Source organism: Coccinella septempunctata, chromosome 4 (assembly GCF_907165205.1).
Source record: "Coccinella septempunctata chromosome 4, icCocSept1.1, whole genome shotgun sequence".
NCBI lineage: Eukaryota > Metazoa > Arthropoda > Insecta > Coleoptera > Coccinellidae > Coccinella > Coccinella septempunctata.
Window position 1 is genome coordinate 12,696,936 of NC_058192.1, and position 26,995 is coordinate 12,723,930.

The window sequence follows — 26,995 nt, forward strand, 5'->3', positions numbered from 1 at the left end:
AACTAAAGACTAAAGAGACTTACAGTCAGCGATATTCCAATGAACAAATTATTGCCATAAATTAAAATGAAATTTTTATTTGTGGTTTTCACAAAACGAATAAAAAATCCCATTACATAAATATACTGTAATGATTTCAATGATCTGATAGATTCAACGACCAACTCGAATTCCGAAGAATAGATGATTACGGATTATGGGTATTCACGAATTAATTGCGTATTGTTAAGTACATTTCCTATATTCCCAAGTCATCACCTCTCCTCTCAAAAATCCATCGTTTTTCTTAATTGCCATAAAACGCTATATTCGATTGTACCTACTCGTTGCATTTCCCAGTCGCGTGGGTCGGTTTACCATCAAGGTTTTAGGTTCATTTAGGATGCGTATTCTGAAACAATACTACATTAGGTACTCTGCACTCTCATACTTGCTTGCTGTGAAACATTTCAGTAGCAATCATACAATCGTACAGTTGCAGGAACGTCAATTATAAATTAATGCTCCATTAAATATTTAAACCTCCATTACACGGTGTGTACAGGTTGAGTCTTTGACTCGTAGAAATATTTCAACAGTATTTCATTCGATAAAACCGTTTGTGAGATAGAGCGAAAATAACATTTTTTTATGGTTTTTCAACAGCCTGTATCTTTTAAACCGAGCTGATTCGGAAAAAATGGTTCAAGAATAAAGTGTTTCTTTTGACCTCAAGAATCTACTGTTGAAATATTTGTACGAATCGAAGACTCACTCTGTATACACCGTTAAATCGAGGATTAAAATTTCAATGGACCATTAAATGATAATAATTGACGTTCCTGCTACTAAATGAAAAGAGAAAGAACATATAGTGTGCAAACTAAATTTATATTCGTATTTACCGTATGATTTATACACGTCAAAGTACATACACACATACACAACGTTTTATTTTAAAGTGAGAAAATACTTTTCACTGCATCGTTTTCATATGAAACAAACCTGAAAACGCATCCAAAGCAAAAAAGCAAATTGCATCTCATTCAAACAACTCAGAATGATTCAACGGCCTGGCATGTTTAAAGCTGTGCATCCAATCGTTAAAATTAGCTCTGGTCAACGAAAATAGTGTTCGCAACTAAAAAAAAATATACGACTCCTGTATGTTGAACATGATTGCGACTCTGTTTCGCTTTCGTCTAGCCACCTGTGCATCTATATACCTATACACATGAAAGACTGAACCACAGTTTAAAGAACTCTAAATTGTGGCTGAACAGCATGTGTGACAGTGGTAAGTTATCAAAATATGCGTCGTGACGATGAATCCTGCCGCGACCTCTGGTGTTTATAAACGTGGATGATACGTGAAGGTTACGTTTGGGTTCACAACCGGATCGGATGCGTCACTACTAAATTTAGAGCATCATTCTGTTCTCTATTGACGGATTATAATCGGGCAACAGTTGGAATTTCTCGACTTAAATCTGTCTGGTGACTGGGGAAGTCCAACATGGGCATGCCCGGCTATCGCGATGGATATGCGACTAATTATTTTGGTGATGATTGCTTTCGACTATAAATCATGAGGTCATTCGTTAATTTATGATCCAGGAAAACCACCACTGCATGATGGAGGAGCAGAATAAATTGGTTAAATGATGAATTGCGCACGTTGCATAGCGAATTATGAGTTCGGTGACATTTTTAACATGGATGTTCACATAAATGAGGTGGCTACGTAGAACATTTTTGCAATGTTCCCTTCTACCCATATTTCCCTCAAAAGTTATCAGGAGCCAGTTTCAATTCATGTCATTTGATTGAACTTTTATTATTCAGTATGGTATAAATTGCTTTCGTTTGGAAAATCACGACAATGCTCTAGCCCAACAGTTATACAACAGTTTTCGAAAATGATTAAAGAGAACCGAAAAGGTTCAAAGTATTGAGGCCATTTCAGAATGAATATTCTTGTCAAACACTTCAAAAATTGTCTGAATTGTGGGATATATCAAAAAGCTTTCGACCATTAAGAATGGGAAAATTTTAATTTTGAGGCAGGTATCTGAAGAGCTGTTGAATATCGAAAAATAACCCTCAATACCTGATTATTTTTGGAGTCCAAAACGAAGAAGGTTTGTTCGTAAGAAGAGAATATGATATAAAATATGATTGTAAATTCATCAGAATAATTTACTCGAAATTATTGTAATGTGAGAAAAAATATCGAAACTAATTTTTAAACGAGAGAAATTATGAAAAATGAACACAGTTTCATCAGCAACATGCATAGCAGTGGGAGTCTGAACCCCTTCAAGTATCTTTAGCTGCAACTAACGATACTCCACGCAAAGTCTGTTACGTCTTATATCCTCATCAGGTATCATGTCGAACAATCCAATAAAATACTCTTTATTCACTGAACCAGTGAACCTCATTACAATTAGCACATTATGATAATTGGAAATTCGTAGAAGATTAATTCATTAAACACCGTTGTATGGAGAAGTTTATTATTCCTTAAAAATATTTGCATCTCTGCCAAATTATTCCGCAAAAAGTATCCCGGCGATTAATCGATTAAACAAAACTGTTCAAAGTATTGAGGAAACTGAATTACATGATCTGTGGTCGTACATTACCTTCCTGTTAATAGTAGATTGGACAGAGACTAATAGGGAATACTCCTTCTAACGAAAATGATGTATTCTTTATGAAATATCTTTGAAATGTCACATTTTGAAAAAACCATTTTAACCGTTTCCCAAAAAAATTATTTTAAGTAGGTACTTAAAAATGAAGAATAAAAATGGGTATTTAAAATTTAAAGCGTTTCGTTTCTATTGCACAAGTTGGCAACATCGACTTAAATATCCGTTGATAATAAAGGACAACAAATACACTATCCTGATGAGATAGACAAGGATGGCTGTCTATGAAGTCTGCGGCGAACGAGGAAGGTCATAAAATTTTATGGGATTTTTATGGCCGGTTGCTGTTGAGGCTCGCCAAGGTGAGGAAAGTGCTAAGCTTTTCGTGGGCCTTCTTGATTCCACATCCGAAAATAATCCACAACACGATTATCGTGTTCTTATTTGTGAAAACAGACGATCCCTAATTGATTTTTTTTATCCTGACTCAAACAAAGTGATTCGTAGAAATTATTTCCAATTCATTGATACTGGGTGTTCTGTCTTCTGGCACTTATTGTCAATTCCCCATTAAAATTTTGGCATATTTAGGACAAAGGGGAATTCTCCTCGATTTGGGTTATCACTGCATATGCAAGTTAAAACTGAATAATTATGAGTTTCATTCATGATTTTTTTAAATGCACCGCGGAAACTATTCAAAATCATTCTTCAAATATGGGGTTTTGAAATTTAAATAGCTTGGTTTCAAGTTTACGATTTGGCAACAACGCCTACTAGAAAATAAAAAGAACAATGCCCGATCAGCTTGTTTACAAAATAACAGCTGTTGATTTACAGGCACGTACTTACTGGCGAGCCTCAACTGCAACCCGCCATAAAAATCCCATAAAATTTTACGACCTTCTTCGTTCGTCGCAGACTTCATAGACAGCCATCTTTGTCTATCTCATCAAGATAATGCATTTGTTGTCCTTTATTATCAAGGCATATTTCAGTCGATGTTGCCAACTTGTGCAATTGAAATGAAACGCTTTAAATTTTAAATACCCATTTTTATTTTTCATTTTTAAGTGCTTAAAATATTTTTTTGGGAAACGGTTGAAATGGTTATTTCAAAATGTGACGTTTCAAAGATATTCCATAAAAGATATATATCATTTACGTCAGAAGGAGTATTCCCTAATCTAGCACTCTCATCGAAAAACACTTGAACTCTTATTATATCTACGACACCCCAAAAGAATAAATGGACGTAAATTCCTCAAATCCCAGAAACTCTCAAATGTTTTCCCTACACTGAAAACAAGGAAATTTTCATTATGTAACGTACAATGCAGCAAGAAAAAATCCCTCGATGTGCCTTTTTCCCCGTCAGCATGAAAGAGTTTACACGAAAGGGCGAATGGAATAGGAGGGAAGAGCGACCCTTAGACGCCTCACACCCCCGCACGGGAGGGAACTTGACAAATGACGATATGGTTAGAGCCGCGCGCAATTTCAATCCTGCGGTATTGATCTTCGGGTTTATCCGCGCTCACTTTGCGATTGTTATATTTTGAATTCCTGATTATGTTGGGACGACGTTGCTATTAACTTCGGACGTCCGTATTGCACGAAAATCTGCATGCTTCGTCTTGACGTCGTACGTCGATCGTTACACGCGTTATAAATAGACTAGTGAGCGTCGAGACGCTCTTTACAATGCGGTTATTTCGAGAGTGAAAAAAGTGTTTATTGACCTCAACGGTCGAAAAAATAAACACGTACGGTTTCAGAAAAATGTTTATTCTTAATTATTTTTTATTCGATCTATGTTTACAATTTCATTAAAGTATCGGATACTGTCATAAAGTCATTATCTCGAAACAGCATCTCACATATGGAGTTAGAGAGTGTTTTTTCCCTCGTCTACCAAAAAAATATAGAGTCCATTTACAAAACATAAACTGCTCCACATGAGTTAGGGATATTGACTTCAATTGCAAAAAAGTATAGTTAAAATAAGATTTTTGTGATTGAGGAAATTAAATACACCAAGAAAATAGAATTGATTAATGAAAAACGTATATTGCACACAAATGACACACGTTCAACTATTCCGATTCATAGCTAACTCAATTAACAGAATTATGTGGTTACTATGAAACATGATGACTACAGAATATTATATATTAGGTTGTGTTTAATATTTTTCCAACATCCTCCCTTAAACATAACCCCATCTTCGAAGAACAATAAACCAATTTAGGGTGTGAGGTGACTTTAGTGAGTGCATCAGCAACCATCGCATCCGTCTGTATGTAGCGAACATCAATGGCCCCTCCAAGTACTCTGTCACGAACAAAATGGTGCCTCACATCTATGTGTTTGGTCCTGGCGTGGTAGTAGTCACAACCTGAAAGTTTTATAGAACTTTGATTATCACTGTAAATAATCATGGCCTCATCCTTGAGTTGTGGCCAAAAACTTTCTTGAAATTGCTTTAACCACAAAGCTTCTTGTACACAAGACGACAAAGACATGTATTCAGCCTCTGTTGTAGATAGAGCGACAGTAGGCTGACGCCTTGAATTCCAGCTAATTGCTCCTCCCTGAAACAGAAATGTGTAACCTGTACAGGAACGCCGGTCATCTTCTGAGCTGGCCCAGTCTGCATCACAGTATCCATGGGTCATAGTCTCCTCCAAGTTTTGCTTATAACTCAGTCTACAATCCTGAGTGCCTTTCAAGTAACGCATAATTCTCTTAAGTGCAATCCAATGCTTCATTTCAGGCTTGTTATTATATTTGCTCAACATATTAATAACAAAACTTATGTCAGGCCTTGTAATTTGAGAAATGTATAACAAGCATCCGATTATCTCCTGATATGGAATATCATGTAAAATTTTTGTTTCCTCTGATTTTTGTAACTTGGAATTCAAATCCATTGGAGTTTTCACAGATTTACAATCTGACATTCCATATTTTTCTAATACTTGTTGTATATATTTTTTCTGATCTAAATAAATTATGCCTTTCTCTCTATCTCGTTCAACATGTATTCCTATACAGTAACGTATCTCTCCAAGATCCTTCATTTTGAATTTTTTATGCAATTCTCCTTTTATGTAACATTTCGACTCCTCATTATTAGTGAATAAAATCAAATCATCAACATATATGGCTAGAAAAACCATGTTGTCTTTGTCTTTGATTTTATAATAAATGCAAAGATCCTGCTTCGACTGTTCTAGTCCCATTTCTTTCAATGTGAAATCAAGCTTCTTATTCCATTGCCTGCTAGCCTGTTTCAAACCATAAAGTGATTTCTTTAAGCGACATACTTGTTCACCAATGCAGTACATAGGAGGCTGCAACATATAAATCTCCTCTTCTATGTCACCTTGAAGAAAAGCAGACACAGCATCCATTTGCCATATATCCAAATTATATTTAACAGATAAGGCAAATAAATATCTCAATGATGCAAGTCTGACAACAGGTGAAAAAACCTCCTTGTAGTCAATTCCAAATTTTTGTGAACATCCTTTTATCACAAGCCTTGCTTTGTACTTTACTATCTGACCATTTTCATCTGTTTTAGTTTTAAAAACCCATTTGCATGGTATTGGATGTTTATTTGATGGGAGATTAGTCAACTCCCACGTATCATTTTCTAATAAACACTTATACTCTTCATCCATTGCTTCTTTCCATTCTTTAGCATTAGTGCTTGATAAAGCTTCTTTCTCAGTCAATGGATCTGAAAACTGTGTAACACACATAAAATTATTGCCCTCCATATTATTCCTTTGTTGTGATCTCAAATTATAATCTCTCTGGAAATCATCAACATCGCTATCATGATCACTTGTAGTTGGATAATATGTAGGATCGTCAGTCCCAATACTGCTGGCAAAAGATTCATCACTAGTGGTTGCCATAGTGCTATTTTGTGAAACATCTTCGCGTTCCAATGTACTATTGTTGGAACTAAGAGTGATTGAAGCAAGGGGTGGTTCTGATATAGGTTCCTGTGCTATATTTTTCGCTATCTCCGTTTTCTCGATGAAAATTACATCCCTGCTGATTATAATCTTTTTACCAACTGGGTCAAATAATCTGTATCCCTTTGTATTTTCGCAGTAACCCAAAAAAATTAATCCACGTGATTTACGGTCCCATTTTGAACGATTATGCTTAGGAACATGTACCATAGCCTTACAGCCAAAAATCTTCAAATGTGAAAGGTTCGGTTTCTTACCAGTCCATTTTTCATATGGTGTTACCTCATTCAAAACACGTGATGGTGATCGGTTAATGATATAAGCTGCTGTAGCAACCGCCTCAGCCCAATACGTTTTCTTCAGATCAGCTTCAAACAGCATACATTTAGCACGCTCGACCAACGTTCTGTTCATCCGTTCCGCTAGCCCATTTTGCTCAGGCGTGTATGGAGTGCTGGTTTGATGCTTGATTCCAGAGGCTGCTAGAAAATCAGAAAATTCTTTATTACAAAATTCTTTCCCGTTATCGCTCCTTAAAATCTTAATTTTCTTTTCTAGTTCATTTTCTACCTCTTCTTTGAACTTTATAAACACAGATTTAATATCCATCTTATTTTTTAGAAAATAAACATACACTTTTCTAGAAAAATCATCTACAAAGGTTATGAAGTACTTCCCACCTCCAGCGGAAGATGTCTCCATCGGACCACAAAGATCAGTGTGAATTATCTCTAGCAATGCATTTGCTCTTGAATTTGACGGTGGAAATGGAAATCTGGTTTGTTTCGCTTCGCAACATGGTATACATACTGAATCAATTGCCTTGCTACTTATTTTTACACCTTCAGCACATGACTCTAACCTCTTGACATCAGCAATATTTAAGTGACCCATTCTTTTATGCCATGTAATCAAGTCTGTCTTACTTTCAACAGTAGTAACATATGCGTTACCAGTTGCTATATTGAGTTTGTACATGTTATCAGACAATTTTGCAGTTGCAATAAGTACTCTATTGGCATTATAAATGTTACAACCCTCATCAGTGAATTCCAGATTACATCCATTCTTTGTCAACTGACTGACCGATAACAGGTTTGCACTTAGCTCAGGAATAAACAAAACATTCCTCACCTGGATTTGATGTGCATCCTTACATACATTGGTCTGAATGTTTACTTTACCCATGTTCTGCACGGAGACTGCACTGTTATTCGCCACCATTATCTTCTGAATCGGAGGTGACTCTAAATCGTACATCCAGTCTGAGCGTTTTGTCATATGCATTGTTGCCCCTGAGTCTATATACCAATCATCTGAATTCAATGAGCTGTAAGCTGAAAAAATAGCTGCAAAATTATTTTGATTATTATTCTTTCGGCATTGACTTTTATAATGTCCATATTTATTGCAACCATAGCAACGTGGGCCTTTTCCTTTCGATTTGCTGTTTTGTGAGTTTGTGTCGTTTTTTCTGTGTTTTGTGAGAAATGCTGTGGATTCTGACACTTTAACCTCTTGTAACAATTTTGTCTTGACAAAATCTGACGAAATTTTAATGCTTGAACTTTCTAAGCCCATTATCATTGGCTTATAATTATCCGGTAAGCCTGCCAACATGAGAGTTCCAAGCCACTCGTCTCCGACTTCAAAACCAATATTACGTAACTTATAAGCTGTGCTCATAATTTTGTTTACGTATTCCTCGACACTGGTACAATTATCTAACGTTGTGTTGATTAGGTCCTTCAGCAAGCCGACTTTTCTTGACAGCCCTGAGTCCTCGAAAGCATTTTGCAAGTTCAACCAAACTTCTCGAGATGTCGATGCATTTTCAATATGAACGAAGTTGATTGGTTCTACCAGCAAAATTATCTTGGTCTTGGCTTTTAAGTCTTTCTTCACATCTTGACCTCCAGGATCAACACAATCCCACAATTCTTCGTGCTCCAAGTATGATCTGACTGCAAACTTCCAGGTCGTATAGTTTTCTCTACGATGCATTTTCAATATGAACGAAGTTGATTGGTTCTACCAGCAAAATTATCTTGGTCTTGGCTTTTAAGTCTTTCTTCACATCTTGACCTCCAGGATCAACACAATCCCACAATTCTTCGTGCTCCAAGTATGATCTGACTGCAAACTTCCAGGTCGTATAGTTTTCTCTACCGGCGAGCTTTGAAATTTGTAGATTAGACATACTCATGGTGAAAAATTTTTACGGTTCACTTTTTATTTCGTCTGCAATATTATATCAATCACGGTTCTAAGCTTGGTGTATGGTACGGCCCATAACCTGAGGAAATTAAATACACCAAGAAAATAGAATTGATTAATGAAAAACGTATATTGCACACAAATGACACACGTTCAACTATTCCGATTCATAGCTAACTCAATTAACAGAATTATGTGGTTACTATGAAACATGATGACTACAGAATATTATATATTAGGTTGTGTTTAATATTTTTCCAACAGTGATAAAAATTCATATTAATATGATTTCAAATTGCAAATTAATTTAAGCCTGTAGGTCTGCAGCGTATACAGGGTGGTTAAGAAAAATCGAGTAAAATAACGAAATTTTATTCCCAGAGAATTCAAGCATTTTAAGACTATCAATACCATGTATGGCCTCCACGGGCATCAATAACAGCTTGACATCTTCTTTGCATACTACACACGGGGTTGTTGAACATTTCTTGAGGAATTTGGTTCCATAAACGGGGCAGAAGCTCTCTCAGATCATTTAAGGATTCTGGGTTAGGTTGATGATTACCTTATCTTCTTTGGAGCATATCCCATGCATGTTCTATGCAATTCAAATCTGGTGAGTGCGGAGGAGGTATTGGTAAATGTGGAATACTAAGCTCCTCGCGCGCATTCTCATCTATGACTGCACTGTGCGGTCTAGCGATATCGTCTAGAAATTAAGTTTCACCAATAGCACCTTGAAAATTTGGCACAACATTGTCAATGACATGCTCCCTATAGTGTAAGGAGGTCATATTCCCAGGACAAATGTGTAGATCTGTGCGCCCGTTGAAACATATCCCGGCCATACCATAACACTACCCCCTCGGAATGGATTGACTTCTTGGACATAGCGAGGATTACGGGGTATGCGTAGGATTGTCCATACCCTTATTCTTCGAGAATCTGAAAATCGTCCATATATCTGGATTCATCAGTGAAAAGGACACTACGCCATTGATCGTTCCAATTGATATGTTGCATTGCCCATTCCAGTCTTTGACGCTTATGGTCACGTGTTAATGGAACTCCTCTTTTAATAGACGTCTAGAACCTAGATTCACCTCTCTCAAACGTCGTCTGATGGTTTCGATTTAAACCTGGACCCCATTTACATTTTGAAGAATATTTCGTAGCATTCTACACGTAGATGTAGGGTTTCTTCTCGCCGAAACAGTGACGAAACGATCCTGAGCAGGTGTTGTTTTTCGTCGCCCACCAAGCCTTGGTCTTTCCAACATGGAACTTGTCTCCCTGAACCTATTCCAAATTCGAGATATCACACTTTGGCTGACTTGGAGCCTTTCCGCTACAACAACCTGAGTTAGGCCACCCTGTAACATTCCGATAGCCCTATTAGCCTCAGCGTTTGTTGATTTACGTCTTGGCATTTTCAGAAAACTCGTTTCAAATCGAAGCCTGATAAACTGACTTCATTTCAAAATAAGAACATTCATGAAGCACATGCAAAGAACCAAACTTCACAAAAAGGCGGTTTAACAATTTCCAAGGAATTCAAATACGCTGTTATATTTGATGGTTCCAAAGACATTGTGGCCCATTAATTTTCAGATAAGAAAATAGAAGGGCTGAGCATGGTCTTTATTTCATTTTGAACCTCGACTGAACCAATAAGAAATGTGCATCCTCTAATAAGTAACTACAAATAAGTAACTAAAATTGTTCATTGTGAGGGGGTGTAACTCAGTGGTAGAGTGTCTGCTTCGCATGCTGAAAGTCCTGGGTTCAAATCCCAGCTCCTCCAGGAAAATTTTGCTGGATTTTTCAGTTTTCTCGAATTTTCAAATGGTCGAATGATTGACCATCCTATACCGAAATGGTCGATATTTCAGATTCATAATAATAAATACCATATTGAAAACTAAAGAAAGTACATATGTGTTATCTTTTATAATTATGAGTTTATTCAGTCGGAATCAGAAGGAAGGATGGTAGTTATATTCAACAAGCATATTGGCCATCCAAGTTATTATAAGCTATAATATGCGAATGGAATACTAGACTTTGTCCACGACTATCAAAAGTTTATTATTTCTAAAAAAAAAAAAATGTCTACCAATTTTCAACGTTTTATATCAAATTCCACCTGACTCACTGGTATATTTACTTTTTTTGGCCCCGATTCTTGAGTTTCATTATTAGTAATAATAGTAAACCAATACGAGAATCTGTCATCGTCTTATTTTGGCGATCGACAAATAAACGAAACTTCATTCAACGGTTACTGAATGGAGCAATGCCGAATTGAGAAGGCAAATACTGAAGATGATAAGTCACACAATTAACCAGGGCGGCTGGACATGAACCGTTCGATTCTTCAGGCGAATGACCACCTAACATTGTTGAGAACCGGATTGGAACGAAAAGTATATCCTCTCACGAACAGATTGAAGTTTGCGAAGCTTCCATATAAATGGAAGATCAAGTGCGTTCAAAGGAATTCCATTCTGTGCATCGAAATAGAAATAGCAGGATTATTATTCGATATCTCACAGTACAAACATAACCTACCAGTAGTGAGGTTGACCAGTTCTTACTTCATAGTCTTCATACACAAAAATCTGCCGAAGCAAATGTAACGTCCCTGTTTTTTGGGCGCCATGTTTCACATACTCGTAATTAATTCAAATAGAGGGGTTTCAAGAAATATAGAGCTTGCGCCCTCTATCGCCAGTTAGACGGATGTAATACCTAATCTGCACAAGTCTTATATAGATCCCTGTCAAACGGATACTTCTGATTCACCAATATGATGAATACAATACAATACAAAGATGAACATAAGCATATGAAGCAATGATCTTGTCGATCTGACACCTCACCCTGAAGAAACATCGGAAAACATTCGGTACTAAGCAAACCTTTCACCTGATCAAATGGAAAATGAAAATAAAAATGGAAAATGAAACTGAACTCAACTTAATTCTTAGCAGAAACAAAAAACACCATCAGAAATCGGAAGAACATTTAAGAGAGTTCTTCCGTGATCCCGCCAATAAAAAACAGAAAAATATTTTGTCAATCAAACAGTTTATGTAATTGTACATCAACCATCAACCTGTTTTTTTTGCAGCATTCATCTTACACAATTTTTATTATCAAAATCAAAATTTCCTCACATAACCTCTGTGTACCAGAGGATGCTTTCCCTAGGTGGATTTATTCGAAAAATCTTAGGTAAGCATGACGAATAATGGTTGGAGAATAAATTCAAGTGATTCATATCTTGCTACAGATCGAGATATCAAAAATTTTATTTGAAACATCGAAAAATGAATGCTCTATTTGGCCACAGGTGGCGAAGGTGTAGAAAAGGAGAACAAATTTCTTGTACAGCATAATGAAGTGTGTTGCAGGTTATTTATTTGAATGTACCCGAGTTCATATCGTGACCTGGACTCGCCTCTTTGGTGTACATGACAGCGTAAACGGAAAACGGTACCGAGGTTCAGGCGGTAAGTTGTTGAGAAGATGGGAAACTGAATTCTCTAAAACTAGTTTTCGTTCGTAGTCATTGTCCAATCTGATATTCGAACAATGATGTAAAATGGTTGGTAATTCGATTTGTCTACAAAGATACTAATCGTGGCACAAATAATATAAGACGTTTGGTATTTTCTCAGCTTTTCGAACAAAATAAAACAAAAAGTTTGAGGGAATCATCTAATTTCAAATGTATGTGCTTTTAAACAAAGTCCTCCTCTTTGCTCTCCAACGATCAGGAGTCATACATATAAAAACTACAAATTTATGTGTCACAGTCGGAATTTACAAGGAGCTCTAAAACAGGAGTGTCTTTTCAAGAAAAGGAATCGAATTCCCACGTCCACTTCAATTGACTTGTTAGATATACAGGGTGATTCATAACTATTGGGACATAGGCTAAGGGTAGATTGTTTGGACCAAAATATGGCGATAGCACCAAATATACCTCAATAAAATATTGCTGTGGAAAAAGATAGAGGGCGTTAAAGTTGAATTAGAAAAGGCATAGAAGTCGGAGTAGGCCACGTAGAACATTCAATTTAAGTTTATTCTTTTTATGTTACATTGTTTTTAATTATGCTTTATCGTCGAAATGAATGAATAAAATAAATAAATCGTTACTTCAAATCCCCTTCCGATGCTCTGAACTGTTCAATTGTGTTTTTCTTAAAAACGGATGAAAAAATATACAGTGAAATTATTAGCAAAAAACGAAAAAAAAATTCAACTTTAACGCCTTCTATCTTTTTCCACAGCAATATTTTATTGAGGTGGATTTGGTCCTATCGCCATATTTTGGTCCAAACAATCTGCCCTTAGCCTATGTCTCAATAGTTATGAATCACCCCGTATGTATACTCCTATATCAAGGAGTATGTATAGATCGGTCGACACTAGACTAGAGGTTCACACACAGATACGGCAGCTTTGAATATGCCGAGCCTGGCTCATGTGGTTGACAGAGCGATGTGTCACAAATACAAATCAGTTTTATCTTCAAGAATTTTTCATTGCTTTTTTTTCAGATTATGATAAATATTGAATTAACCTCTCATTTATGCGTTCTACACAGGGTCGACAGAATGCCGTTTGCCGTACTTGGATCATCGTCATCTTCGGATAGCTGAAAGCTCCGATGTGAGTTTGTTTTTAGGAACCAAATTACATATTTGTCATCCACGCTCCTACGATAAAGTTTTGGTTTGAATACAGACAAACCTTTATCATAAGGTGATTCTTTCCAAGAGAGCGTTGTGATTTGTGTTTTCAGGGTAGACACGCCTATCAACAAAAAAAACAAACTAACTCAAACCTAATTTTCCTTCATCAAGTCCTAACTATCTGATTACTCTTCCCTATCCAATGACTCGTTTATCCTACCCAAAATAAATACCGCAACCTTTTAGTTCCTTCCAGAACGGCAATGAATTGATTTTGCCAAGAATGCCAAGTAGAGCCGGGAAAGCTGTTGCGTAAACGAATACTGCCGCCCCTAATCCGCAGAAAATCTTTGTCTATAGATAAGGACAAGCATATACACCTACCCATCGCCGAAGGACGGGTTTTCTCTGACGCAAAGATTGAGTGGGTGTAAAATAACGGGGAAATTTTTGGACGGGTTGGTGAGGAGGCGACCCTGTACGTCATCGTTTGATATCATTTGATTAGGGTAGATCGCAGAGGTGAAACACAAGTAGAATGTTTTTGGCTGATTAAATTTTCCAATTTCTTTTCGCTCTTTACATACACAGAAATTTAATATATACTACTTCACTAAATCTCTAAATTCGTTGAATCGCCAATGTTAGTTTCGATAATCCCCCATTAGCCGTCTTTTAAGGCTAAGGAGGTACATTCCAGACGGTTCTAGAATTCAATATTTATTGCATTACTTTATCAAGAAATTGGTTATTTCTCAAAAAAAACAATACAAGCGTTGATCAAGCCTTGAAAATTGTTGAGCAATTTGAATATCGGATAAAATTCATAGTTTTTAAAGTCAACTCTGTTTATACTGGCATCGCATCTGAATTTTTTTTCAGGTCCGATCTAAGAAAGATTGATAAATAAGTTCCAACTTAAAAAAACATCCTGTATATAAAAATTCCTTAAATTTGATATGACATTAGGAAAAAACTCAATTAATCCAGTCAAATCTCAATATTCAGACAACACAGTAACCAAAATTTCAAAAAAATTTAATTTCATTGGGTATTCATTAATTTTACAAGTTCAAATGAATTTTTCAAAACGTGAAACACTACGAAAGCAGGGATCTTATATGTAATAAATAAATGTTATCGTTTTCATAGGTGAAATTACTTAAATAATATACCTTTATCAATATTTAGATACTTCAGCACCATCTATAGAGTATTTCATGAGATGAACAATATTTCATGGTGAATTGTGATGATTTCGCTATTCACTCCGATTAATTTGAGAAGCAATTGTGCTTAGAACAGATTTGTGGTGCCTTTGTACTGAAAAAATAATCTACCGATGAGATAGCGGAAAGCAAGAAGGAATTTTTTTTTTGAAACGAAACATCATTCTGGAATTTGTATGAAGCCAAATGCTTCATTTTGAAATGAGTAAATCATACATATCGAACGTGAAAATGAAATGTAACGAAAACCACATTCACTTAAAAATTTTCAAAATTTCCTACATCAACACAAGAACATCATTGAAAGTCCGCTCTATATATCCTTCAATTCATTCAATCATCAAGACATATCAAGCGCACTTTATTAATAAAATATTTGAGATCTCAACGATTTGAGACAATTACGAAATTAAAGTATTAATCATTCATGAAGAGAAAATTCATCGAATTGTGATTGTGAATTAAAATAGATTATGTTCAACTAGTCCATGGTTTTAATCAATAAATCCTTTACACGAAGTGTAATGACATCTACTAGCTATTTTTCCAACTGACGGATACTTCGTAGGAATTGAAGATGGCGGCACATACGCATTTTTCAATAAATAAACAAATCCTTATATCTCTTCATACATTTCATTCCATTCCGATAGTAGATGACAGATAATAGTGAGTGGCCAATCCAAAAAAATTAGTTTCGGTCTTATCTGTTCAAACTTTCAATTCGGGAACTTCTAAACTGTTCTTGCATATTACTCATAGGATCTCTACAGGCTGTTTCATATAGCGTTACAAAATTAAGGACCTTTAGCTTTGCGCAGAGGCAATATCGTAACCGATGAGGTTCTGCCGAGGTGCGATTATTGCTAGTTGAAAACTTAAACCAATACCCCGCCATGGGCACGTGAAATACCGTGCACTACGGCAATTTTTGGGGGCCTCTCAAAGGCCATTTACAGAATCAAACCTAAACCAGAGCCTGATGCACTCTTTGATACAACTTCTGACAAAACGTTTTACGGTGACTCACAGAAAATGCTGATTAGCAACCACAAGCATGTGAATTATGAAAGAATTAAATTTAATTATCCATATTGTTTATTTTCAGGAAACCACTATGTTTTATACGTAATAAAAGTAATGAAAAATGCAGGTTGATATTTGAAAATCTCGAGTTCCGATTAATTCGATTTGTTGAACTTGACGATCTTCACATAAACTCCCTGTACATTCTCGATCCAAACAGCAAATAGTGTTCATAATACTACATATACTTCATTCACTTTTATTTTAGCAGTCGGTTGGCCATGGAAATTTGACACATTTCACTCTGTATAGTATGAAAATGTGGGGTTATGAAGCTTGTCAAAGCATTTTTGGGTTTTAAATCAACGCTATGTTGCCCTTTCTACGTGAAAGTTTCTGTTATTACGTATTTTATCACAATGTCGAATCTCTTCGGAAAATATGTGACGAATATAATTGAAGTTTATACAAACTGATTGAAGGCATACCAAATCCAGTTATTTGCATGGAAAATACAAGAGATCAGTATAATATCATATTATGCACTAGCTTGAGGAGAGTTAATGTTCGTTATCTTCTTTGGCTTACATCATTTATAGATTTCAAAAATATTAACCCGAAGATGAAATGCATATGATGCAGTGGTTGGGAATGGGTATCTCCCGAAGGATTCAACAGATAATTACAAGAATGATGAATTCTTCAACAAGAATCATCTTGCATCAATATAAGTGAAAGGAATTGAAGGAAATTTCAAGTTAAGATGAACTTCAGCTTTGAACAAAAATTTCACATGAATAAACAAGTAACAGGGCAACTTGAGCGTATTTGTGGCTATTCATCTTAATACATTGATGTAATAATAATAATTAGGTATTTATCAGTACCTTAAGGCATTTACATTGTATAGGACAAGTCAAATGAAAAATAGAAAAATCCATTTTAGGGAACTTATTCTCCGATGACATTTATCGAAAATCCTGTAGTAAACTTGTCGCATTAATTCCACTCAAACATAAAATTCTCAAATGCCACCACTTTTTTGGGTCTCCCAATAGAAGGAAATTCTTAATCATCCTCTTCATTCACAATCTTTCTGATTGTGGAAATATCCAACTGAAATATAAGTCGTTTAAATTCAGATGAAACATTATATACATTTTCTTACATTGAATATGTTCGCTACCGTCTGACGTATTGTGGATTTTAGAATATCAGGGCATAACTATTTGAATGAGCGGACCTGAATTCTAAATAGCACTTCCTGAAACTCTGCCTCTTTTTTCGATCACTTTCGCCATTTTCGTAATAAAAATTGATATTAGTTGTGGCAACGGCGTTATGACATTAACGACATTTCATGAGTGCCAACCTAACTTCGTTCTAGTTACAAAAACTTGAGAAAATTATTTCATGGCCAACCGACTGCTAAAATAAATTTGAATGAAGTATAGTATTAAACATTATGTCAGAATGGAATTTTTTCGAAAAAAACGTCCCCTGGTCCCTAGCAGAAATAAATAAATAATTAGGGAACTCCCGTTTTCACTATTAATTCATAAGAATCCCACTAACTTATAAAACGTTGGCATTAAATCAGCTATCTCACGATGCGAAGATATACTAGGTGTGTCATTTGAAGTCAGAAAGTAGTAGCCTGTTTCCGGTATAACCAGAAGTTGAAGAGGTCTGAAAATATTTCAGGCAGAAAGTTCACCCCAGCAAGCAAAGTTTCAGCACAAAAATGAGATTAGTTCTCTATAAACATCTAATAGATCATCCACCGAGAAACAGACTTTAGTTAGTTAATTTTTTAAAGTTTCAACACAAATGCAGTACAGGTTTTCTTAGGAAATAAAAATCAATTACAATGCTACGTTGGTATTTTCTTCACACAGCTCAAAAGGCTATTTTGGTGGTGAAAAACGTGTGAAGAAAACTCCTAGTCAGTGAAAATCATATTCAGAGAAATGATTCCACTTTCTCTTTCAAAAAAAAAAAACATATTACAATATGCGTAACTGCGGTAGTCTTCGGGATTCCTACCGCAGTTGTGGGGGTACAAAGGTCGCTTTCGTGTAGTTTCGCAATTTTCCATTCCAACGAGTATAAGCTGATATTATGCAGAGATCCAACGTTTATAATATGATATAATTATATAAGTATATAATCGTGATATCTGGCACTCGTGAGGTGATTAACACCAAAGGATCGAAATTCTACTAAGACCTGATGGTGGTTCCCCTGAGCGGCGGTTATTACATCAGCTGCTCATTCATTAACCCCTCTCTTCAATTCCGAGTATAGCGAAAACAATCGGAATATGTGAAGAACCTAATCGGGAGGACTTCCGAGAGATAATTTTTCGTTCAGTGTATCAATCGAATACGATCAGTGACAACCTTAAATATGTTAGTAGAGGTAGACCGCGAAAATACGATGAAAAATTACGTGGGCAACGATCTGAAAATCAGACTTTTCGAAAACACGGAACAACTGATGTTAGTTGGAAACAATATAAGAGTCAAAATTCAAAGGAACGAGGGAAAAATCAACATTGTGGGTGATAACTGTAGGGTGGACATTCAAAGTGGTGCCGGTCAAGTTAAGTACACTGGAAATAACGGAAAATTCAATTTCGGCCAGGAAGACACCGAAAGAAAATTCCAATACAACGGAAACAACGTTTGTGTTAATTCCTCCAAAGAAAATACGTCGAGGGACGATGACAAACATCATGCTGAAGAAAAGGAAGGGCGAGGGAGAACTCAAAGATGCAAATGTAATCCTAGTAGTAGAAACATCACAATTTCAAATTCAAAACACGTAAGGATTAATTCGAAGACGACTGGATTTCGAAAAACTAATCCTGAAGAATCTACTCCATGTGGAAATATTTTCCAATCTTAGCAATGAAAATTTTAGTAATTTAATTCATTTACTGTAATCTATACATACATAGATATGTGAATGTTGAAAATTTCTATTGCATTCCTGTTCAAGACTTCTCCTCAGTTCCTATGTAATCGAGTATATAATTTATTTGTATTTATGTATATCAATAAATTCCCTACGAATATATGTATGTTTTCTTTTCGAAACAGAATAATAATTTAATTTATGCGAAACTAAAATTAAGATTGTGGGTTTATTTATGCATGATTGTCATTTTCCTAGACTCAGTCGTTGTTTTAACGTTTACAGCGGGTCCCACAAAACTTTGACTGCTCGATCAGCGATTTGACAATCACTCGATTTACAAAATGAAATCATTGAAACCTCTTTATTTCTGAATATATTGAAGAAGTAGCAATTGGAATCATTGAATAGTTATATAGATCATTATTTGATGCGACAATGATATTTTGTTGCTGGAAGAGATCCAGGATTATGTTAATCTAGCGTGAGGAAAATTCTGAAGAAGCATAAGAAGAGTCCTTACAAATTTAATTCAGGAGATCATTTAGGAGAAACCGTTTCCATGAAGAGGGTGTTTTGTGAACTAGTGCTCATTCGAGTTCAAAAAGATGAAAAACTTTTGGGCTGAAATATGGGGTACGGTAAAAATTCGTCAAGATCGAACGATTGCAACGAGATAGATTAAAGTTCGAGATTTATTAATACTAGAAGAGTTTAGCTCTTTAAGACTAAGTGTCACACTTAGATCCAAAGACAACCTTAGATCTAAAATGATTTTTCTGGGAGATACGCGTGTCCGAAAATTTCCGAAAAATGATGGGTCAGTTAAAAATTAGTCAAGACTGAATAGTTGCACTGAGATCGATGAAATTTTGAGATTTATTACTAGAAGAGTTGCTCTTTCAGAATATGGATCACATTTAGATTGACGATGATTTTTCTTGTAGATACGCGTGTCGAAACTTCCCCTTCCAAATATTCCCAAAAAGATGGGGCCAGTTGAAAAACCGTCAAGACCCTCAAAGGTTCAAGTGATTTCCTAGGGCAGCTATGAATGAAAAAATCTAAAGTGGAAAAACTACTTTGGAATAATTCCTGATGAATGAATCAAAATTCATGTTCAATTAACAAAGATTACTATGAAAACATAACTCACAGTTTGAAGTCGAACTGGAACTGAAACTAATGATAGGTACATAGGTGTTATCTTTTTTTCACAAATTAAACCACAAACTCTCAAAGAGCATCTATTTCATAATTCACTTCACGACATAATTTTTTAGTCGAATATGCGGGAAATCGAACTTTAAAGAAGTACGGGGAGCCACAAAATAACATTATCATCAACAATTCAACCATAGAAATAAAAAAAATTCATTATCTTCAATTTTTAAATGTTCTTGGCTGCAAAAATAAAAAATAATCTTGGCATTGAAGGAATATCAATCCAAAGAGGACATCTTTTTAAATATACATAAGTACATATATTTTAATCAATGTTTCAATTCAATTTCTATCCAAAAATTTCCTATTCGAGTTTTTCCAAAGGTTGTAATGATGAGTTTGTGCGGAGTTACCAAAGCCTCTGAGAGTTATTAGAGACCAGAAGTTGTCTCTGTTAGAGACTCTTACCTATTAGTTCTAAAACTAGAATGTAAAGAGACCAACCTCGTAGGTAGATGGCAAACATTTATATTCTTTAATTTAACAATGCGAATATGGGAAATCTGGCTCCTTTTCAGCAAGAAATATTAAAGAGGAAGCTAATATTCTCTCTTTCAACTAGAATATTGAAAGAAAAATTTAAGAGATCGCAGGTAATAATGAATCTAAACATTGAAACATCAATATTTTATTAAATAAAATCCATAAAAATCAAATGTATTATACAAGTAAAATATCCACTGAATTAAGTTTCTTTGAAATGTATTCCCTTCTTAGTATCCTTTGCTGGAGTTGTGGATGCTTTAGACATCACACTAGAAGATGATGCAAATTTGATTCGCTGCACAGGAGAGCTTGGAGCCTCCTCTGACTTAATACTTTCTGTCTCCTCTTCCTCCTCTTCATTGGATGCTTGATCACCACTTGGAGTCTTTGGAGGTTGGAACACAAGCTGATCAATCTCTTTGGGTGCAAGAGCTAGGGTGCTCTTCATTTTCCTGACTGCTGCGTTTGGGTCTGCCACTGACAAAGGTAGAAGTGTACCAAACACAATATGCTGAACAACTGGAAACTTTGCCAAAACCTAAGAAGCAGATTATCATTTATAGTTTCTGGAGAATAAAGGTTTTGATGATTCACCTCTGCCTTGTACATTTTGACTAGTCCTCCATTCACTCTATTCCAAGATGGAACTCCACTTACATTCCAAAGTTGATTTGAATGCTCTGAGAATGGACCTGTCTTAACTTGATTTATATATCTGATACAAGCCAAGAACATATATTGGTCAGCATATTGGTCAACGATGTTTTTTTTCAGGAATGCAGGAGGCTCAATTTTAGGATGTCCTAAGAGTGCATAAATATAGTATGTTCATTAGCTTCAAAACATTAAATCTCACCAATCAATTGTGAACTGCCCCAAATAAATGGTACAAACTGATAGTCATCTAAGCTCCACACCCCATGGCTACCTGCTGGTTCCATTCTATAGGTCTGCTGTAACTTCCTGCAAATATCAAGGTACCTAAAACAGCAAATTAAATAATTATTACTATGGTAGAAAAATAATATTTTAGATAATTATGTAATTGTTATAAAGTTAGCACAAAAATTTCTCACTTAGTAAATAATTTGCATCCAGTAGATACTTTATCTGTATCAGTAAAGAATCCTATTTTGAAGAGGCAACATAAAAACATGACGAAGGAAATTTCATGACCAGTTCCATAATCAATTCTAGTGGAATTTCCAAACCCTTCTAGTAAGTACACCATTATTTCTGGTACAGATCTATATAATCTTTCAGGGAGTGCTTTTTGGAGGAGGTTGAAGAGATCCTGCAAGTAGTGATGGCAATGACAAGCTTTCATGAATGATTTTCATACTAACATCCTTGAGTTTTTGATAGAATGTTCTGAAAGCCTGGTTGCCGAATCTTTGAGGTTGATCAATAGGAGGAGTTTCATCAATCAATCTACTGATGTTATCGAGCATTATATCAATATTATTAACTTGTTCTGAGCAATTTTTACTGCCTTCATCATTACTCTTTCCCTCAATAGCTTGGTTTATGGCAAGTACGAAACCTAAATATTCCTGTGAATGGAATTAACATTCAGGGGTTATTTTAATGTTGGGTACGCAGAATTACCAAATATGCTTCAGACTTCTCCCATAATGGCATATCAATCTGAGTTTTGATCATTTTTATCGGAACCGTATATTGATGATCCTCATCAACTGAAAATGGCAAATTAGACAATCCTTTATTTCATGATGAACAAAATACATACCCACACAATTTGTTCCTGTAACATAATTTGGCGGAGGACGATTCATATTGAGCGGATAATTTTCTACCCCGGAATGGTGATTTAATATCTAATTTAAAAATTTCAAATTGGTGAAATCAAATATGTCAAATTGGAAATCTTGCATTCGAGCCATAGATTGAAATTATAGATCTTGTTCTTCTTTCTAACGTGCGTCGTCGTGCAGTGAACATAGAAGAAGGAATTTCTATTTTTTATTAAGTCTATGGATCTGTAATTTGAGGTTCGAAGATTTTCATACATATGAAAAAGGTTTTCTACGTTTTTTTATCTTATTTGATGGAAAAATGGATAATTTATATAACCAGACCAATCTGTTAATATTACAAACACAACAAACATTCCGTAGCCTAGAAAATAATATTTCTAATGCAATTGAAATAGAAGAAGATATACAGGAAAAAATTAACTTAATAAATAGGTGAGGTGAGTTAACTTTATTGCTTTCTGTTTATATCACATCAAATTATTCAAATTTTCAGTAACTGTGAAAAACTAGATGTTTACCTCTTCAAGATACCACTTGACCAGAGACAAAATGTTAAAATGCGTTGTGATCAACTGAAATATGATAGCAGGCATTTACAAGCAGCTCTCGCTGTTGCCAAACAAAAAAGAGCGAGAAGGGAAGCTGCTGCTAATGAACGAGAGCAACTATTCCATAGAAAATTTGAGCCAAATCCAGATGTTACAACTATAAATATGGACTACTCTATTCAGCACCAAAGCTCTTTACAAAATTCTCATAGAGGAATAGATGAAATGTTGAATACAGGTGTTAATGCCTTAGAATCTTTAAGATCACAAAGGCTCACTCTCAAAGGGGCTCGCACAAAACTTTTAGATATGGCAAGTACACTTGGTTTGAGTAATCATACCATAAAATTGATTGAAAAAAGATCATCAGAAGATAAGGTGATTTTAATCGCAGGAATGGTCATAACAGTCATTATTGTTGTTTTACTTGTTATTTATTTCACATAATGGAAATCAAGATATTAATATATTAATGCATTTAAATCAGAGTATTTTTATGAAGAAATTGTATCTATGAAATATTTTTCATAATCAACTTGTTTCTTATTGTATAGAATGAAGTAAATATACTTTGTGAAACATTGAGTTATTATCTTAGCAATCAAATGATCACTTCCCGTTCATTAGTTCTTGAGGAAACGAAATATATTATACTTCTATCTTAAAATACTTGTGTTTCAAAACAGGGTTTAGATTTTACAAGTTGCTTCCGGACAATTTCAACATTGTTGATCTATTGCAATTAATATAGCCTTCAATTATTGAAGTGAGCTATAGGAACTTGAACCTAACTATAATGTAGCTTACGATCTACCATCAGACTCTTCCAAAAGAATATATTATGTGATAGACGGGACAGAGTTTCCTGAAATTAGCTACTATCAATATTCAATTTTTGCTATTCATATTGAGTATTTCAACACAGAAGTTGAAGTACATTCTTCAGTATGAGGTTCATGATGATGAATTTAGTCTAAGCATTAATTAGTGAATAGTCAGAACCATTGAACCCACTGATTCTTCCTATCAATTCAATGATTTCTTAATTAATTAATTAATCATGAAAAAAAAAGTAGGATCAATGGTAAAAGCAATCAAGTTGGTGTTGCTGAAACTGTCCAAATTCATTTTTTAAATATCCTTTCTTGTACAAAAATGGCAACAGAGCCCCTTAAACTGTGTTCTCTTCATGGATATGAACTGGTCCTAAGATAGAGAGGTAGGTCTTGCGAATGAGATGGAAGGGGCACTTACAACTGTCAAAGAATGTCTTGTTGCTGGTGATTTTCAAGGAACCACTATGTTTCTCAAATCACCTCAATGGCGTAATTAGAGAGAATTCCTCATTGAAAAATAGTTGTTAAACCTTGGTTTATCTCAGCCTTAGTAAAATAGCAAGATTATTCCTTTGAAAACTGAATTAAATGCACTTCTCAAATGTTTGTGATGATTCAATTTTCACTAAACTCTTTGTTGCTGTAATAGGTCTTCAGCTATATTGTATAATCCTAATACTGGAAAAAAAGTTGTTTGATGCTGTTCAACAAAAGTCGTTTCTTGTGACTCAGGAATGCTTATAGGTTGTGCTAAAACTGTACCTGGAGGGTTTCTATTTGGCATACCTGTAGGTGGAATACTTTGTGGTTTTCTGACTGTAACACTGGTATTTATACCGTGTCTTCTTTTCATATGTTTGTTGTAATTGGGCCAGTTTGTGAAATGATGCTGGCACTCGTGGCAAGAATATGGACGTTCACCTGTATGTTGCCTCCTATGTGTGGTTAAGACACCTTTGAATCGGAAGTTCTTTCCACAAAACTCACATGTGAAGGGCATTGCCCCTGTATGAATTCTATGATGCTCCTTTAAGGTTCCCCGTTCTCTAAACTGTCGTCCACAAATGTCACATTTATGGGGTTTCAATCCTGAGTGTACAGAAGAATGTTTTTTGAGCCTAACTAATGTTTTAAATGATTTATTGCAGGTGTTGCAATGGAAAGGTCTTGCTGCAGTATGAGTCAGAACATGGTTGTCTAAATTTCCTTTCTGAAAGAAACTTTTACCACATTGATCACAAGTATAATCTTTTACTCCTGAATGAATTCTTTTATGAGCCATGAGGTTTGGTTTTGTCCCAAAACGTTTGGGACATTCATCACACTGGTATTTATTTTTTATTTCAGCTGGGAGATGGGATCTGGAATGGAGTGCTAAAGCAGACTGCATTCTAAATGTTTTTCCACAACTCAAACAAACATATTGTGTTTCATCTTTGTGTTCGACACGATGTTTCTCAACAGCATTTACTGTAGGATACCATTTATGGCATACATCACAGCAATATCTCAGAGTTACATGATGAAGTTTAACATGATTAAGAAAAACAATATATTTAGTGTAAATTTTTTGGCAATCTGCACAAGAATACTTGGGTACTTGGTTATGATCTGCAGAAAAATGATTTTTAAGTTCTTCTGAAGATCTGAAAGTTTGCTGACAATCACAACAAATCCAAGGATATGAACTCCATTCGAATAAGTCTTCTTTTGGAACACAACTTCCATCTTCTTTGAACTCAATTATGCTCAATTCTGATAATTCTTCAGGTTCTACTGAATCCTTTTTCTTTTGTGATGATCTTCTTGTCTGTAAAAGAAAAATTTGTAACTAATCTCTGAGATCACAATCTTGAATACTAACTCGAACTTTAGCTGGTTTAATATTTTTTTCAGCTTGTATTTGATTTTCATTTTTCACTAGTGGTAGTGGATCATTTGTAATAACACAATCAATGAGTTTTGATGTCTCTGTTGAGAAATCAACATTGTCTTCCTCTTGACAAATAGGATCTACATTAACTAATGATTCTAATAATTCATTTAAATGTTCTTGAGCTTTCTGGACCCTCAAATAGTTCAACCAAGCACTGTGTACCATATCCCAACACTTATGGCATACTACAGTAGGTAATTGATCCTCCAAATTGACTTTTATATGATATAATTCGAATATTTTATTGGGAAGCTCTAAATCTTCTAAAATTGGGAGCAGTTCTAAAGACAATTCTCCACACAACCTGCAATGGGAATCCATGACATGGTAAGCGGATCCTATTCATTTGCTAGTTATCAAAATATTCGTTTCATTATCTTAATTATCCAAGAAAATATCCTGATGAAAATTCCTCAAGAAAGCGACTTGAACTCTGATTTATCAACAAACAAAAAATGTCATTTCTGACTTGGTTCACAGAGTAATTTGTCTTTTTCATGCGCTTTGTTGTTTTGACTCTCAGATCAATAAAAAACATTTTTATTGATTTTTATTGATCTGTGTTTTGACTCCTGAAATATTCTTAATATTTCTTATCAAGAAAGATTCACTTTGGAAACTTCAGATATCAAAGATTATAGATATATAATCTTTGTTCAGATACTCCAAAGATTAACCTTTGCTCTTGATCTTTGAACACCTTAAGTGAGTAGATTATATGAATACTACATTTCAATCGATGAAAACAAAGAGTTCCTCTTTGATGAAAATTCTTTAGTAGATCCAATCAATGATAGCGTAAATGTTTTATTTACGTGGCATGACGTATTGACAACTACTTGTTGATTTTGTTGATAAACTGTATTTCTCTAGAAACTGGATAAACTATTTGATTATTAACATCGTCACGTCACGTTTTGAGCATATGTTCTAAATCAAAAAAAGTACCGGAGCAAGGTAGGTCCTAATTTTTCCTCGAAAGCTTTTCGTGATATATTGGCTCAATTAACAAGCACCTATAAAATATTTTTAATTCATTCTGCTATGTATTATGGAACAGTTCATTAATTCTTCTCAGGTTTAATTCAAAGGAAATGAAACAGAAAGCAGGAAAGACCAAAGAGACAGCCAGGGAAAAAAAATTGAGACGGAAGGAGTTTCAGGATGCTCAGAAACAAATTAAAACTATTGTAATTCCAACACTGGTAGGAGTTTTTCTATTCATTGTAGCGTTTGTATATCTTAAGACAAGACCAATTTATGCAAATTGATAATTCAGAATATTCACGATAAAATGTTGACTTTTTTTCACACAATAAATTATAGAAAGTACAAATCACATGTAGTGCATTCATTGTGAAAACACCCAATGAGATGTTCATATATAAATATATTACTACTTAATTTGAAAACTGATTTATATTTTGATATTCTTTCTAAATAATTTGTAATGAAAATTACT

The 26,995-nt window shown here is 35.0% G+C and overlaps 4 protein-coding genes and 2 non-coding genes across 6 annotated transcripts; 4 read left to right on the top strand and 2 right to left on the bottom strand.

Moving 5' to 3' along the window:
• Window positions 1-10,577: 10,577 nt before the first annotated feature.
• On the top strand, window positions 10,578-10,649 carry Trnaa-cgc. Its single transcript has one exon. It is a non-coding gene; the product is annotated as a tRNA-Ala (tRNA).
• A 4,940-nt stretch (window positions 10,650-15,589) lies between these two features.
• LOC123312624 lies at window positions 15,590-15,729 on the top strand. Its single transcript, XR_006537661.1, has one exon. It is a non-coding gene; the product is annotated as a U4 spliceosomal RNA (small nuclear RNA).
• Window positions 15,730-18,091: 2,362 nt separating this feature from the next.
• Window positions 18,092-18,885, top strand: LOC123311968. Its single transcript, XM_044896112.1, has one exon. The coding sequence runs from the start codon at window positions 18,216-18,218 to the stop codon at window positions 18,714-18,716; it is 501 nt and encodes a 166-aa protein (XP_044752047.1). The 5' UTR covers window positions 18,092-18,215; the 3' UTR covers window positions 18,717-18,885.
• Window positions 18,886-20,561: 1,676 nt separating this feature from the next.
• Window positions 20,562-22,347, bottom strand: LOC123311965 (serine/threonine-protein phosphatase 2A activator). Its single transcript, XM_044896106.1, has 7 exons — window positions 22,186-22,347; window positions 22,044-22,132; window positions 21,782-21,988; window positions 21,512-21,729; window positions 21,292-21,416; window positions 21,030-21,238; window positions 20,562-20,973 (listed from the first exon to the last, which is right to left on the bottom strand). The coding sequence occupies exons 1-7, from the start codon at window positions 22,229-22,231 to the stop codon at window positions 20,635-20,637; spliced, it is 1,233 nt and encodes a 410-aa protein (XP_044752041.1). The 5' UTR covers window positions 22,232-22,347; the 3' UTR covers window positions 20,562-20,634.
• Window positions 22,348-22,413: 66 nt separating this feature from the next.
• Window positions 22,414-23,346, top strand: LOC123311967 (probable Golgi SNAP receptor complex member 2). The gene is made up of 2 exons (XM_044896111.1): window positions 22,414-22,645; window positions 22,707-23,346. Exons 1-2 carry the CDS (start codon window positions 22,512-22,514, stop codon window positions 23,206-23,208), a joined length of 636 nt encoding a protein of 211 aa, XP_044752046.1. The 5' UTR covers window positions 22,414-22,511; the 3' UTR covers window positions 23,209-23,346.
• A 298-nt stretch (window positions 23,347-23,644) lies between these two features.
• On the bottom strand, window positions 23,645-25,995 carry LOC123311964 (gastrula zinc finger protein XlCGF26.1-like). Its single transcript, XM_044896105.1, has 2 exons — window positions 25,462-25,995; window positions 23,645-25,407 (listed from the first exon to the last, which is right to left on the bottom strand). The coding sequence occupies exons 1-2, from the start codon at window positions 25,852-25,854 to the stop codon at window positions 24,223-24,225; spliced, it is 1,578 nt and encodes a 525-aa protein (XP_044752040.1). The 5' UTR covers window positions 25,855-25,995; the 3' UTR covers window positions 23,645-24,222.
• Between the last annotated feature and the right edge of the window lie 1,000 nt (window positions 25,996-26,995).